Here is a 14,587-nt window from a genome sequence, read left to right as displayed (position 1 = left end):
TTGATATAAAACATTGTGGCGATGTTGTCCATCAGGACTTGAACGACCTTGCCTTGCAGCTGGGACCGAAAAGCCTGGAAGGTCAGGTGAACCGCCCTGAGGCTCCCTGACATTTATGTGGAGGGAGCAGTTGACCCCCGACCAGCGGCCTTGTGTACTGAACCCTCCCAGGTGGGCTCCCCAGCTTACGTCTGAGGCATCGGACACCAGAGTCAACGACGGGGCCGGAGCTGTGAAGGGAACTCCCTGCAAGACTGATGCGGGGTCCAGTCACCATGCCAGGGATGCCCAAACTTGGTCTGGCACCTCGACTACCGGGTCCAGGTTGTGCCTGTTGGGGACGTAGACCGACGCCAACCATGCCTGCAACAGGCGGAGAAGGAGCCAGGCATGGTAGACCATGTTGGTGCAGGCCGCGGTATGACCTAACAACCTTAGGCAGGTGCGGGTGGTGGTGAGCAGATGATCCCTCACACAAGAGATTACATCCGACATGTCTCAGAAGCAGGACTCCAGGAGGAATGCCCTTGCCTGCGTGGAGTCGAGAACCGCCCCGATGAACTCTATCCATTGCACTGGTACAAGGGTTGACTTCTTTTCGTTCACTAACAGGCCCAAGTCGTGGTATGTGGCTTGTACCAGATTGAGGCTGCTCTGTACATGATCTGCCCTTGATGAGCCAATCGTCAAGATAAGAATAGATCCCCTGGGATCTACTGGGGCCATTCATTTTGTAAAGACCTGCAGAGCCGAGGATAGGCTGTCATAACCATAAGGGTAACCTAAAATTCCTCCTTACCTGTACGGGGTTAAGAAGCTCAAATAACCTGGTTGGCACCTGACCAAAGGAAGCAATGGGGACAAAAGATACTTTCAAATCGCGAGGGGGAGGGGGGAGGGGCGTTGTTTTGGATTCTTTGTTTCTGTGGCTGTTCTCTCCTGGGACTGAGAGGGGCCAGACAGAAATCCATCTTCTCCAACCCATCCTAATCCAAGTCTCCAATATTGCAACCAGTATAGGTAAGCCAGGCAAGGTGGATTAGTTTATCTTTTGTTTTGCTTGTGAATTTTCCCTGTGCTAAGAGGGAGGTTTATTCCTGTTTTCTGCAACTTTAAGGTTTTGCCCAGAGGGGAACCCTGTGTTTTGAATCTGAATACCCTGTAAAGTATTTTCCATCCTGATTTTTACAGAGATGATTTTTACCTCTTTTTTCTTTTTAAATAAAATCTTTTTAAGAACCTGATTGATTTTTCCATTGTTCCAAGACCCAGGGGTTTGGGTCTCTGATCATTATTTAACCAATTGGTTAGGATATTATTCTCAAGCCTCCCCAGGAAAGGGGGTGTAAAGGCTTGGGGGGATTGCTGGGGGAAGAGGACTCCAAGTGGTCCTTTTTCCTGTTTCTTTGTTAAATCACTTGGTGGTGACAGCATACCTCAGTCCAAGGACAAAGAGATTTGTGCCTTGCGGAAGTTTTTAACCTAAGCTGGTAGAAATAAGCTTAGGGGGTCTTTCATGCAGGTCCCCACGTCTGTACCCTAGAGTTCAGAGTGGGGAGGGAACCCTGACATAGGCCAAAGAGGACTGCTGTAAACTGGAAATGGAGCTGACCCACCATGAAACAAAGGAACCACCTGTGTCCTGGGAAAACAGAGATATGGAAATAAGCACCTCTCAAGTCAAGCGGCATACCAGTCTCCCAGAGCTAGGGAGAAAATGATGGATACCATGCAAAACTTCGACTTCTTGAGGTATTTATTGAGCCATCGCAGGTCCAGAATGGGACGTAGGCCACCTGTTGCCTTTAGGTTCATGAAATAGTGAGAGTAGAATCCTTTCCCCCCCATTTCCTCAGGGACTTCCTCCACCGCTTCCAGTTGCAGAAGGTGGTTTATTTCCTGAACAAGGAGCTGCTCATGAGAAGGGTCCCTGACGAGGGATGGGAGGGAGGGGTGGCCGAAAACTGGATGGTGTAGCCTGATGACATGATGGACCTAACACCCAATGGTCCAAGGTAACCCTCAACCAGGCCAAACAGAAGAGGCAGTCGAGGAAAAGGTGGGGTAGATCCAGGGAGGTGACTGGTGCGTCGCTCTCAAGCGCACCCTCAAATCGAGCACTTCCGGCCCCCATGGTGTTTTGCCGGGCCAGGCTGTGCCGGTGAGTTGGAGGATGAGGGGTGGTGGCGACTAAAACCAGAGTCCCTTCTCCTTGCAGCCCCTGCCGAGGCTACCACTGCCTTCGCGGTGGGGGTGGACGGAATGGCTACCATGCATCCCCAGTGAGTGGAGGGTGGCCTGACCATCCTTTAGGCTATGCATCCTTGCGTTCATTTGGTTGAAGAGCACAACTTCATCAAAAGGGAGGTCCTGAACAGAGGCATGCATCTCCTAGGATAGGCCAGCAGTCTGGAGCCAGGAACTGTGCCTCATGACCACCGCTGAGGCGACCACCCTGGCAGCCGAATTGGCCGCATCCCAGGCCATCTGGAGGGAGCACTGTGCCGCCGCGGTACTTTCCTCCACCAGAGCCCAAAAAGGTCCAGTCTCTTGGCCTTATTTTTTGGGACGGAACTGGCCGGCCCATTTGTCCTTTTGTTGGCTGCCGACACAACCAACAACTCGGGGGGGGGGGGGGTGGATGTATAGGTATTCAAATCCCTTTGTGGGGACAAAATACTTCTTTTCTGTCCTCTTGGAAGTGGGTGGGATGGAGGATGGGGTTTGCCAGATGGTCTTGGCAATATTCAGGATCGGGAGTGAGACATGATCAGGGGTGAACACGGAGAGCACACTGAATAAAGTGTCTGATTGCTCTGTCATTTCCTCCGCCTTGAGGCCCAAGTTGGTGGCCACCCAGCAGAGCAGCACTTGATCTCTGAAGTCATCTGGTGGGCTAGGCCAGGAGGGCCCAGCCACATCCTCCGCCTCCTCCTCCGGTAAGGCGGACTGGACTATCGGGGGACGGCCCAGGGCATCTTCCCCGGAAGGGGAAGGAGGCCTCAGGGTGGGCACCTATTCCTCCACTACAGCGCCCACCAGCACATCCTGCACCGAGCCCAGTGCCATCGGTGCCGACTGAGGTTTGGCCGATGTGGCAACCAAGGAGTGGTGGGACTGGGGCATCAGCATAACGGGTACACCCCAGGCCTTCCAATAGGACCATTGTGTCAGCCACTGACCCTGCTGCCACGTCAGCACTGCCACAGCGGATGCACCTTCTAGAGTCCAGTTGCGCTGCTGTCTAGGTGAGGGGCTGAACTTCCTCCGTGCTGGAGAAGTCCTCTTCCTCCGGAGACCAGGGCGGGGTCATCAAGGCCCAGGTCTGGCGGTTAATCATTGCTGCAAGTGACCGGTGCCTGGAATGGTCCAACCAATACCGAGTAGGAGGAGAGATGCTGAGTTGGGGAGCATCCCTGAGGCCTCGGCGATGGTGACCATCATCGCGAAGATGACTGGTGCCAACTGTAAGGCGACCAGTCTCTCTCTCTAGACGAGTCTTTGAGCAAGGGCAGAGACCGGTAAAGCGGTGCTGGCGACCTGTAGTGACAAACTGGTGACCTGGGCTGACATGGAGACCAATGGTGTGGCACATGGCTCTGCCTTGGCTCTGGAGACCGGGGGTGCTCACTTACTTTCTGGGAGGCCCTCATGGCAGGCTTGCCTCTGTGGGGAGCCTTAGCTGGGTCCATCATTGCAAACAGCGCTGATTGCGGTGGGAGAGCTTGTTGCTCTCCAGGCACTGGGAGCTGAGAGGGCGTTCACTGAGCCATCAGCCTGGCTCCCCTACCACTCCCTAGAGTTGGTGGCGGGTCCAATAGGGGGATGGTACTCCCCGAGGCAGAGCCCCCTTGCAGCTCCAGTGTGGGTGGGCCAGCCAAGCAGTGTCGTTTGCCCAAAGCCCCGTTATCCAGTTTGCTCAGTGCCAGGTCCCTCTTCTTGGCCTTCTTCGTGGGCACTGGTGAAGGGGACCACTGCCGGGAAGAGCCTGGTGCTGGAGGTGCACTACATGCCAAAGCACTGGGTGCTGCGTGTGACAGGTTAGACCCCCGGCAGGGGTGCCACCTGATGTACTGTGGTTTCACTGAGCCCCTCATCCTGCTCCACCAGCCTAGATTCCCTCTCCGTTTTGCTGAATTAGGCTCTCCAGCACAGGTTCTCCAACACAGGTAGGGCCACACCCAGCTGAAGACACAGACTGAAGTCAGCTCTGAAGTCATGTGCACACCCCTTTTGGGGAATAAACCCAAAATAATACTGTCTTGCACTGTATAGAAAGATCTGCACAGCACAAACTCATAAAAATTCACCCTCTTCCCCAATGTGAAGAGAGTTATGCACACCTTCTTGCCCCCCCAGTTAAAAATTGCACAAACTGGGTTTAATAATAAACAAAACAAGTTTATTAACTCTAAAAGGCAGATTTTAAGTGGTTAAAGGGACAGCAACCAGAACAAAGCAGTTTACTAAGCAAATAAAACAAAACAAGCAAACTGAGCTTGATTCACTAAAGATCAAGTAGGGGGGAAAAAAAAAAAAAAAAAAAACACTGACCACTTGCAAAGCAAGGAAAAGAGATGCTCCTACTAACCACCACGGTCGGTAAGAAGGAACAGAGTGGGTAAGGCCAGTGGCGCCTGATATACTGATGCATGAGCGCGGCACTCAAGGGGATGCCACAGCCAGCCCTCCGGATACCACTAAGGCAAAAGTGTCTGATAACTGTGCACATGGGCATGCATGCACACACACACACACCTAGAAAGGAATCAACATGAGCAAGCACCTAAAGAAGAACAGCAACTCTGGTGAAATGAATGGCACATTTTATAGTTTAGAGCTATCCTTTCAGGCTCTGAGAACTTGGGCAAACTTTGCTGCATCAGTTATACTTGGGTCATGTTATGAAGGTTTTCTTTGCAACCATAAGAGCTAGAGACCTCTTGTTTTTTAAATGAAAGCTGAGACTCTAAAAAACAACTAAGAGGTCTGTCCACCCTGTGGCTAGTTGTCTGCACCCACTGCACAAGGCATGTCCCACTTTGGGAAGAGGAGGTTACTTACTGTAATTGGAGGTTCTTCACAATGTGCGGTCTGTATCTGGATTCTAAATGTGGGTGTGCATGCGTACTACGTTCTGGAGCTGGAACTGGTCATAGTAGTGTCCGTTGACCCCTGCATCCGAGGCTTTAAGAAGCTGTGCAGGTCGACACCGCTCCAGTTCCCTCTTACCTGGCAACAAAGATGCCCAGAGTAGAGGGGAAAGACAGCAGGATTGGAATCCAGATAGGGACCACACATCTTGAAGAACCTTCAGTTACACTAAGTAACCTCCTCCTCTTCGAGTGGTGGCCCCTATGTGGATTCCAAACATGGGAGAGTAGTGAGTAGTGCACAGGTAGGAGGTGGCTGCGAGGGCTTGGAAGAAGAGATAGTATGAAGAACAGCATGGCCCACCGCAGCATCCGTTGACGTGGCAGAGGCGATGGTATAATGAGCAGAAAAGGTGTAGACCAAGGCCCAGGTGGCAGCCCAACAGATGTCATGCCATGGGACATCCACCAGGAAGGTGGATGTAACAGCGTGAGCCCGTGTGGAGTGGGCCATGACTCCCAGAGGGAGGGAGGAAGAGAAATATGGGAGAGCGTATAGCAGTCCATGAAGTAACAAGAAATACATTTTAAGAGGCATTGCAACGAAAGGGCATGGCTGCAGCAACATTCCACAATAGTGATAAAAAGCCAGTGGGGAGGCCCAAAAAAAAACACTGGATATGCTGGAGGTAAAAGCCAATTCGTGGCAGACATCCAGGGTGTGAAAAACCCATTCCTGGGGAGAGGCCTGCAGTTTAGGGTAGAAGGTGGGGAGGTGCACAGACTGGTTGAGGTGAAATGGGGAAGCAACTTTGGGGAGGAATTTGGGATGGAGACAAAAGGGAGACCTTATCCTTGGGCAAAAAAAAGGGGGGTCCCGCCATCATAGCTGCTAGGTTCACTAACTCGCCTTAGAGAGGTGATGGCCACTAAGAAGATCACCTTCATGGAGAGGTGGGCGAGGGAGCACGTTGCAAGTGGCTCGAATGGTGGTTTGGTGAGGGCCCAGAGGATGAGGTTAAGGTCCCAGGTAGGAGTAGGCTTTCATATGGTGGGGAAGGAGTTGAGAAAGCTCCAAAAGAGAGGAGGAGGTAGTCGGGTGGGTGAAGATGGAGAAATCGAAGCACTGAGAACCTCCAGGTGGATACAGACAGAAGAGTGGGCAAGGCCCGACTGATGGAGGTGGAGGAGATAGTCCAGAATGGCAGGAACAGAAATAGTCCAAGGGGAGCCATCGGTGCTGTGCCCAGGCAACAAAAAATGGCACCTTTTGGCTTGGTAACATGCCCTAGTAGACGGGTGGCGACTCTGGGAAAGGATGCCACGAACAGGAGAGGAACATGTGTTGTCTACGCATAAGCCCCATCAAATACCAGGCCGTGAAGTGGAAAGGACCCAGGTTGGTGTGGTACAGTCAGCCATGTTGTGTGAGGAGATTCGGGATGTCCGGAAAACGTATCTGAGGGTGAACAGATAGGTGGAGGAGAGCCATGTACCAATACCGGCGGGGTGAGGAGGGAACTCTGAGGAGAAGAGTTGCACAATTTCGCCGTACTTTGCGGAGGACTTGGGGAAGTAGGGAAATAGGCAGGAACGCATAGCATAGGTTGTGGGTCCAGGGAACGAGGAGGGCCTTGCCCTAGGAGCCTGGGCCAAGAGCGCCTCTGTAGCAAAAGAGGGGAAGTTTGTGGTTTTCTGGCATGGCAAAAAGGTCCCAAATCAGCATGCCCCACAGGCAGAAAAGGGACCAGAGAGCAGAGTTGTAAAGTTCCCAGTTGTGATTGGCACGGAAGGAGCAGCTGAGCATGTCTACCATGGAGTTGCTGGTGCCGGGAAGATGTACTGCCTGCAACATGATGTCGTGCTGGAGGCACCAGTTCTACAGGAGGATGGCCTTGGTAGAGAGAGAGGGGGAAATCGGTCTCCACCCTGCTTGTTGATGTAAACAACAGTCGCCATGTTGTCCAACAGCAGATGTACATAGCAGGATCGAAGGAGAGGTAGGAAGGCCGGCAGGCAAGGCAAACGGCTTGCAGCTCTAGGATGCTGAGATGTATCCGCACTTCCCTGGGTGACCAGAGACCCTGAGCCACATGGTCGTCTAGATGAGCACCCCAGCCGACAAGCGAAGCATGTGTCGTGAGAGTAAGATGTGGTGTGGGAGGTGCAAATGGAACACCAGCCAAAACTGTAGCTGGATTGCGCCACCAGATGAGAGAGGCAAGAACTGGTGAGGGAATGAAGACCCATTTGTTGAGGTGGTCGGAGTGCAGGTTGTAGAAGAATCGGAGCCACAGTTGGAGGCAGCACAAATGGAGACTGGTGTATGGGGTAATGGAGGTGCAGGCCGCCATATGACCCAGAAGGGAGAGGCAAGACAGATGTGGGTACACTGGTGGCGGCAGGAGGGTGGTGAGAGTGGTGAAGCATTCTGAGGGAAGGTACGTGCAGGCCGCAACAGCGTCCAGATGAGCACTATAAAGATGAGGGAACAGGAAGGGGTGAAGATAGACTTTTCCTCATTGATGCAAACCCCTAGAGCGCCGAGGAGGGCATGCAAGGTTTGAATAGTGGTGAGATGGGCTTGGGATGATGCCATGAACAGCCATTTGTTTAGGCATGGGAACACAGAATGGCCCAGGCAGTGAATATGAGCTGACATGAGGGCAAAGACCTTTCTGAAGACATGGGGGGCATTAGCAATCCCAAAGGGTAGGGCCCGGAACTGATCGTAAGAACGTTTGACTGTGAAGCGGAGGAACTTACGATGAGCAGGGTGGACGTCGATATGGAAATATAAATAAAAGGATGCCTTCATACTGTGAACCAAGCTCCACTGGGGGGGGGGGGGGGGGAGGGGAAGAAGAGGAGGAAATGGAAGTTGCAGATAAATCTGTTCAGAAGGCTGAGGTCCAAAATAGGACCAAAGTCACCGCCCTTCTTCGAAAAGAAGGAATAAGGGGAATAGAAGCCCCGGCAGTGCTTGAGTTGGAGGACTTATGCTTCCTTCTGTAGGAGGTGAGAAGGAGGGCACATGCTTCCTTCTGGAGAAGGGGAGAGTGCAACAATGTGGCAGGGTGCTCCCGGGATGGGCAGGAAGGAGAGAAACTCAATCAGGTACCCCCAATGAACAATGTCCAGCACCCAGCAGTCGCTGGTAATCTTGACCCCCCCCGCCCAAAAATCACCTTTGGAGTGGCAGGAAGGTGGTGGGAAGGTTCATGGATCTCAGGGAAGGAGTCAAAAAGGCTGCTTTGAGGAATGCTGGAGACAGATGAAGCAGTGGCAGGCTAGCAAGGTCACTGGGTGCACAGGTGGCGCAGAGAAGAATCCTGTGGGAGCTGAGAATAGGGCTGGTGGTAAGGCTGGTACGTGGTCTGAGGGCAGGGATGGAAGGAGGAACGTTGTTGGTAATGGGCAGCGGTGGGGGGGATAAAAGTCCAGGGACTGGAGAGTGGCACAGGAGTCCTTGAGGAAGTGTAGGGACTCATCCACTTTGTAGCTGAACAACTTATGGTTGTCAAAGGGGAGGTCCTCAAGGATGGTTTGGACCTCTTTCAGGAAGCCACTGGATTGAAACCAGGAATCCCAGGGAGGGATGACCCTGGATGTTAGCGAGCAGGACGGTGGCTTTGGTGGCAGTATTGGCAGCATCAACCACAGCCTGGACAGCAACCTTGGCCACCAACTTGCCTTCATCCAGTTGGCATCAGAAGTCTTGTTGCTTCTCTGCGGGAAGGAAGGCCTGGAAGTCTGTAAGCGTGGACTGTGACAGGAAGTCATACTTGGCCAAGATGGCCTGGTAGCTGATGATGCAGAATTGAAGGCCCGCAGAGGAGTAGACCTTGCAGCCCATGAGGTATAACTTCTTGGCAGCCCAATCAGGGATGTGGACCGCAGGTGTTGATGCTGGGCACGCTCAGTCGCAGGTTGGACCACTGGCGAGTTAGGAGTGGGTGGGTGAAAGGAAAGTCCATGCCCTTAGAGGGAATGCAATAGCAGCATTCCACCCGCTTCGGTGTTGGGGCACAGGAGGCCGGGATGTGCTAAACAGTTGTAAGAGTGCGTTGTGAATCGGGAGGGAAATATGCAAGGGTCCAGAAGATCGTAGGATGTCCAAGAATTGATCCTGCAGGTCCTGGACATCAAAATAAGTCCCAGTATGGCACTAGGTCAGCAGGAAGTGAGAGTGTAGGAGGGATGATGGCATCATCTGGAGACTAGGAAGCGCCCGTATGGACTGCGGTTGATGAGGTCAGTCAGTAACACCAGTGCCGCCTGAACAGGGACAGCCTGTGGGTCCTCAAAGATGGAGGAAGGGGCCACAAGCATTGGGGATGGACAGTGTCACAAGTGAGGTGGCATGCCACAGTCGTGGTAGGGCTTTCACATGGCCCAGCATATGAGACGCCAGGCAGCGGTAGTGCTCGGGCATAATGGTACTATGGATCGGCCGGTGGGGTGCATGCGGGAGGGTACGGATGGCACCAAAGGTCCGGGCTGTAGGACCGTGCAGGCGAGAATGTGTTCAGTTTGGAAGACCACTTAGATTCGGAAGACAGGTCTGGTAGGGGCAGAGCCATCAGAACTGCTGGCACCGTTGGTGTGAGAGGACAGACCAAGAACAACAGAGGCTCCTCTGCAGAGGGGCCCAGTGTAGAAGAGCGGAACAGAAGGTTGGAGAAGGAGCAGCTCGTCCGGGGGGATGGTAGGCAGATAGTGACAGAGGTCCCAGGACAGGTCAGGGAGACCGCGTACAGCAGCATAAGTTTGGGGTAAGGGGAGACAAGTGTCCTAGCATGCATGGTACTGGGTAGGTATATCTGGATAGACCCAGCAGACTGAACAGAGCCTGAGGCGACAGTGGTGGGCCAGACACCATGGCCGGCGGCAGGGCTTAGACTCGTGCTCAGAGTGGGACTTCTTTGGAACAGGAGTGTCTGAGTTGGCGAGCAGCTTCTCACCCGACCTGGCACGGCTCAGGGAGACAACACTGTGCTTGGAGACAGTTGCCATCAGGGAGCTGCCTTTATGCCCATGAGTGTGCTTTTTATGCAGCTGATGCTGGGCGGGATGGCTCTGGAGAGGTGTTCACTGCCAGTGTTGAACCCCGTTCCAGCAGATCCGTGGATCCCGGAAGCACACATGGTTGTGTTGCATTGCCTCTTCCATGAGGTTTTTGTGGCGGTGACGTTTTCTGGCCTTGCAGATGCGCGACAGAAATGATCGACAATAGACCTGTGGGCAGCAATATGAGCCTCGCCAAGGCAATATTGGTGCTCGTCACTCACAGAAAAGGACCGTGGGCATGAAGCACAGTATTTGAACCCAGCTTGCCAGGCAAAAAGTCCCCAGAGGGAGACGTCTAGGGGAAAGAGCTAACTAACTAATGATAAACAAATAAGTACACTACGAAAAACTAACTAAGGAGAAAAAACTATGTACAATGGACAGAAGCTGTCTCTTATTAAGCTAAGAGCACCGAGGAACAGAGATTCCAACTCTGACCATGCGGCGGTAAGAGGGAACTGGAGCGGCGTCGACCCATGCAACCTCTTAAAGCCTCAGCATGGGTCATGCGGGTCAACTGACACTACTATGAACAGTTTCGGCTCCAGCATATGGTGTGCATGAGCACCCACATAGGGAATCCACATAGGGATCATCACTCAAAGAAGAAATGCTGGTTTAAGCCCAGAGAGTGATAGTATTAGCAGCATGGTGCTGTATACCTTCTCCTGTAGGATCTTGGTCTCTGTGTAGTAGTCAATGGGCTTCTTTGCATAAGGGAGGTCTTCTGTTCCATTCTTGATGTCTGTGCCCTCAAAGACTACACTGGCACTGCTGGTTAACACCAGTTTCTGACAATGGTTATGGAAGAAAAGTAATGTATTAGAGCAGTGGTTCCCAAACTGGGGTTCGCAGAATGTTAGAGGAGGTTCGCCAGACAAATTTCACTAATGGCAACCAGAGGACCCCAGGCATTGGAGGCACCAGGTGGGACCCGGTTGCAGGGCAGACAGCCCAAGAGTGGGACAGGGCAGTTGGGGCTGACAGCCTGAGCCCTGCCCCATGAGCGGGGGAGCCAGCAGCCTGAAACCCAGCGCTCCACACGGGACTGGCAGCCCGAGCCCCAGGGAGAGCGGGGCTGGGCAGTTGGGGCTGGCAGCCCAAGCCCTAGAGGTCAGCGGGACCTGCAGCCTGAGCTCAGTTGACTAGGGTGATCAACAGGGTCCAGCAGCAGGAGACCCACAGAGTGTGGAGGAAATTTAAACTCAAATCCCTGGAAATATTCATTTTTAGGAGGGGCTTCACGAGATTTCACAATTTAGTGAAAGGGGTTTGCGGGCTGTTAAAGTTTGGGAAACACTGTATTAGAGGATAAGCCAAAAGATATATTGTTTACAAAGGCTGCATGGAAGGGAAAGTCAATGTGAAGGAACAATATTAGCTTCTTCTTGGCTAGTTCTACAGAAAATGTAGCAGTTTCTTTTAGAGATGCTTTAATTGAAAGTGATCTGAAAGTTACAGGTTATAAAAACCTCATTTTCTTAATTGAGCTCCATTAGATAGCACATTGCTGTAAAAATGAGAGAAAGTCCCTATTCCAAGAAATGTATTTATTTCTATGAACTGTTTATTAATTTTTAAATACACACAGAAAAAGCAAACAAAATATACATAAACTTCTCATTATACATATGTGATGCTGGCAGACCAGATGCCAGCTCTTGCCCATGCTGCAGGCATTAGCTAAGAACTGACAAACTCATAGCTGGAGACCAGACCAGTTCACCTGTATGTTAGTTTTTGCTCAAATAGGTCTTATAAGAATGTATTTAATGTTTAGACTCTAAGAAATGCTTGTAAAATTTTGCATGCATTAATCTCACTTGTAATGTTGGATTCCATACTAAGAAAATGCATAAGTTTTGTTTTATAACTTTGAAAATATTTACTCTGAACTTGTGAACCCAGGCATCCCAGTCATCCCAAAGGATTATCAAAAACAGATGGGCCATCAAGGAACATCGCAATACAACGAACTGGTTAATGGCCCTATTGCACCTGGGAAATTCTAATAAAACAAAGTCACAGGAAGATTTTCTCTTTTTGCAGTTTAAACTCTCACAGGGCCAGAGCCACCAAACTGAAGCTAGAGATTCCCAGAGGCTGCCTCCTGGTCTGCTCTGAAAGACACTACAACTCTGTCGCTCTTAGAATTTAGATGGTAAGTCATTTGTGTGTATACATTTGCTTGCTTTAAGCTGTAACTAACTTTTTCCCCCCCTGGTTAATAAACCTTTAGATAGTTTATTACAAGATTGGCTACAAGCATTGTCTTTGGTGTAAAATCTAGGGTACCAATTGATTTGGGGTAAGTAACTGGTCTCTTGGGATTGGAAGCAATGTGAATATGGTATGATTTTTGGTATACATAACCATTTATCACTAAGTCCAGTTTGTCTGGGTGGCAAGATAGACTGGAGAGTAAAAGGACTGCCTGACTCTATGCTAAAACTGTTACAGTGATTCAGGAGTTCACATTTGTTACTGGCTTGGTGAAATCTAATTATAGAATAGACCACCAATTTGCGATATCTCCCCTGGTTCTGACAGTCTGCCCTGAGGTAGAAACTCATGGTCATGAGCCACTGCAGACTGCCTGACAATATACCCTACTCTAAGGATTTTATAATCCTACTGAAGTAACAAAATGCTTCAGAAACAGGTGAAGTGGATACTTCAGAAAATTTCCAGTGCTGTCAATCAAGAGAGAAAAATAGTTTCCAAGGAGAACTTGAATGCCCACTTAGCCTGCTTTCCTGGCACATTTCAACTCTTAATACCTCTTAAAAAGCACACATTGGTATTTGCTAGTCATTAAAGTATCTTTAAAAAGATTTTTATGCTGCATTTGTTAGAATATGATATAGCCCAGCAGATTTGAAATGGGAAGTCAAAGATATACAGATGATCAGAAATATCATCAACCAAATTACCCTCTGAAATGTGGACTTAATTTTTACAATTTAAAAGAGACATTACTTTTTGCCTAACAAGTTCTAGACTCAGATGTACTCCTTGTTCTGACAAATCCAATCTGAAGCCTGAAGGTAAACAACGCATGGCCTATTTTCCTCCCAGCAGCCTATTACAGAAAGAAGTAATTGTGGGGCAGGAATCCATACTTGACATGCATCATTTAATTCTGTGTATTGTTTTAGTAATTCTGTATTTCCGCCCAGAAACTGTACAATGGGTGTATTTCACAAAGCAACCTTCCCTCCACCAAAAAAATAAAGTCTCTCATTCCATCCAGCGCTCGGAGGATTTCAATAGGCAGAAATTGAATAAAAAGCTCATGTGATGTTGGGAAGACAAGGGGAAAATGGTGCAGTTGTCTTACAGTTACTATTGGAGTCATTAAGTTCACATTTCTTTAATGCTGCTATTGCTCTATAGCCTTATATCAGGACTTCAGCATCTCATTCCCCCCCCCACATATGCTGTTCTATTCTTACCTGAACCCCAGCTTCTTTGCAGGCTTCAATGACTGTTTTGGTCCCCATAAAATTCACCTTGTAAAACAGATCCCTGTTGTCACTGGAAGGTGCTGGTGAAGCACAGTGAAAAGCCACTGTCACACCTTGTAGAGCTGGAAACAGGTCCTAGGGGGACAGATGAGGCAAGGCATCAGTGAAAACACCAGGAGTACTTTCCATTTGAAAACTGTGTAGGTTATATGAACACACACATACCCACATTTTTCTTGTGAAACATAACAGCCACATCATCTTCATGAAGCTGAAGAGTCGAGATACAGGACCAGCTCTTGTATCTCCAGACCTCTTTCTGCTAGACAGGAAGCTCCATTTGTTTCCCTTCCCCCTCACCCCCCAGGAAAAAATCCAGAAGCTTCCCAAGGCTTGGAGACTAGCCATGCCCAGCTAGTCAGGTGCAGGCAGAAGGCCAAGGATGCCTCAGATAGGAGTTAAAAACTCAGCATAGAACCCCTTCCAAGGATTTAACCCCCATATCCCAACATTACTGCCCAGCTTTATGGTGCATCCCTCAGGAGTACATCATGCCTGTGGAGAAGTCCTCTCAAAGACACATGCAGCAAGTTATTTCTAAGACACATTGTGATGCATGTCTCCACATTGGAAGGCAGGTATAAGCCCTGTCCTTGTACAGATACAAGCTAAGGTATATAAGATATAAGCTACACCCAAGGGACTGTTCCAAAGAGTTCAAGAAGAGTGTTCCTTTAGGGATCATTTGAGCCACTGGTGTGAAAGAGAAGTGAAGGACAGCACTAGCAGAGAGGGGATATAGTTGACCACCCTTTCACAAGGTCTTACTGCAACCATTCCAGGAAATACTGCTGTAGTGTTGACCTTCCCACCTTTCAAGGAACACATTACATGTCTCACACAAAAATTGAGTCAATTACCTTGGGGAACATACCTCTACAAGATCCTAAGCTCAGT

General features: G+C 50.2%; 1 protein-coding gene across 5 annotated transcripts in view; it reads right to left on the bottom strand.

The window, feature by feature from the left end:
* The window catches only part of NSDHL (NAD(P) dependent steroid dehydrogenase-like), a 30,017-nt gene that overhangs the window by 9,624 nt on the left and 5,806 nt on the right, over window positions 1-14,587 (bottom strand). For 3 of the 5 annotated variants that reach the window (XM_043521705.1, XM_007067359.4, XM_037908169.2), the window contains 2 exons: window positions 13,619-13,765; window positions 10,826-10,954 (listed from right to left, as the gene is read on the bottom strand). In XM_043521705.1, coding sequence (XP_043377640.1) covers window positions 10,826-10,954; window positions 13,619-13,765 — 276 coding nt within the window. The remainder of the gene's footprint in view (window positions 1-10,825; window positions 10,955-13,618; window positions 13,766-14,587) is intronic. The other 2 variants (XM_027829576.3, XM_043521706.1) reach the window with 1 other exon arrangement.

This window comes from Chelonia mydas, chromosome 9, assembly GCF_015237465.2.
Source record: "Chelonia mydas isolate rCheMyd1 chromosome 9, rCheMyd1.pri.v2, whole genome shotgun sequence".
NCBI lineage: Eukaryota > Metazoa > Chordata > Testudines > Cheloniidae > Chelonia > Chelonia mydas.
This window is presented reverse-complemented; position numbering and strand designations above follow the sequence as displayed.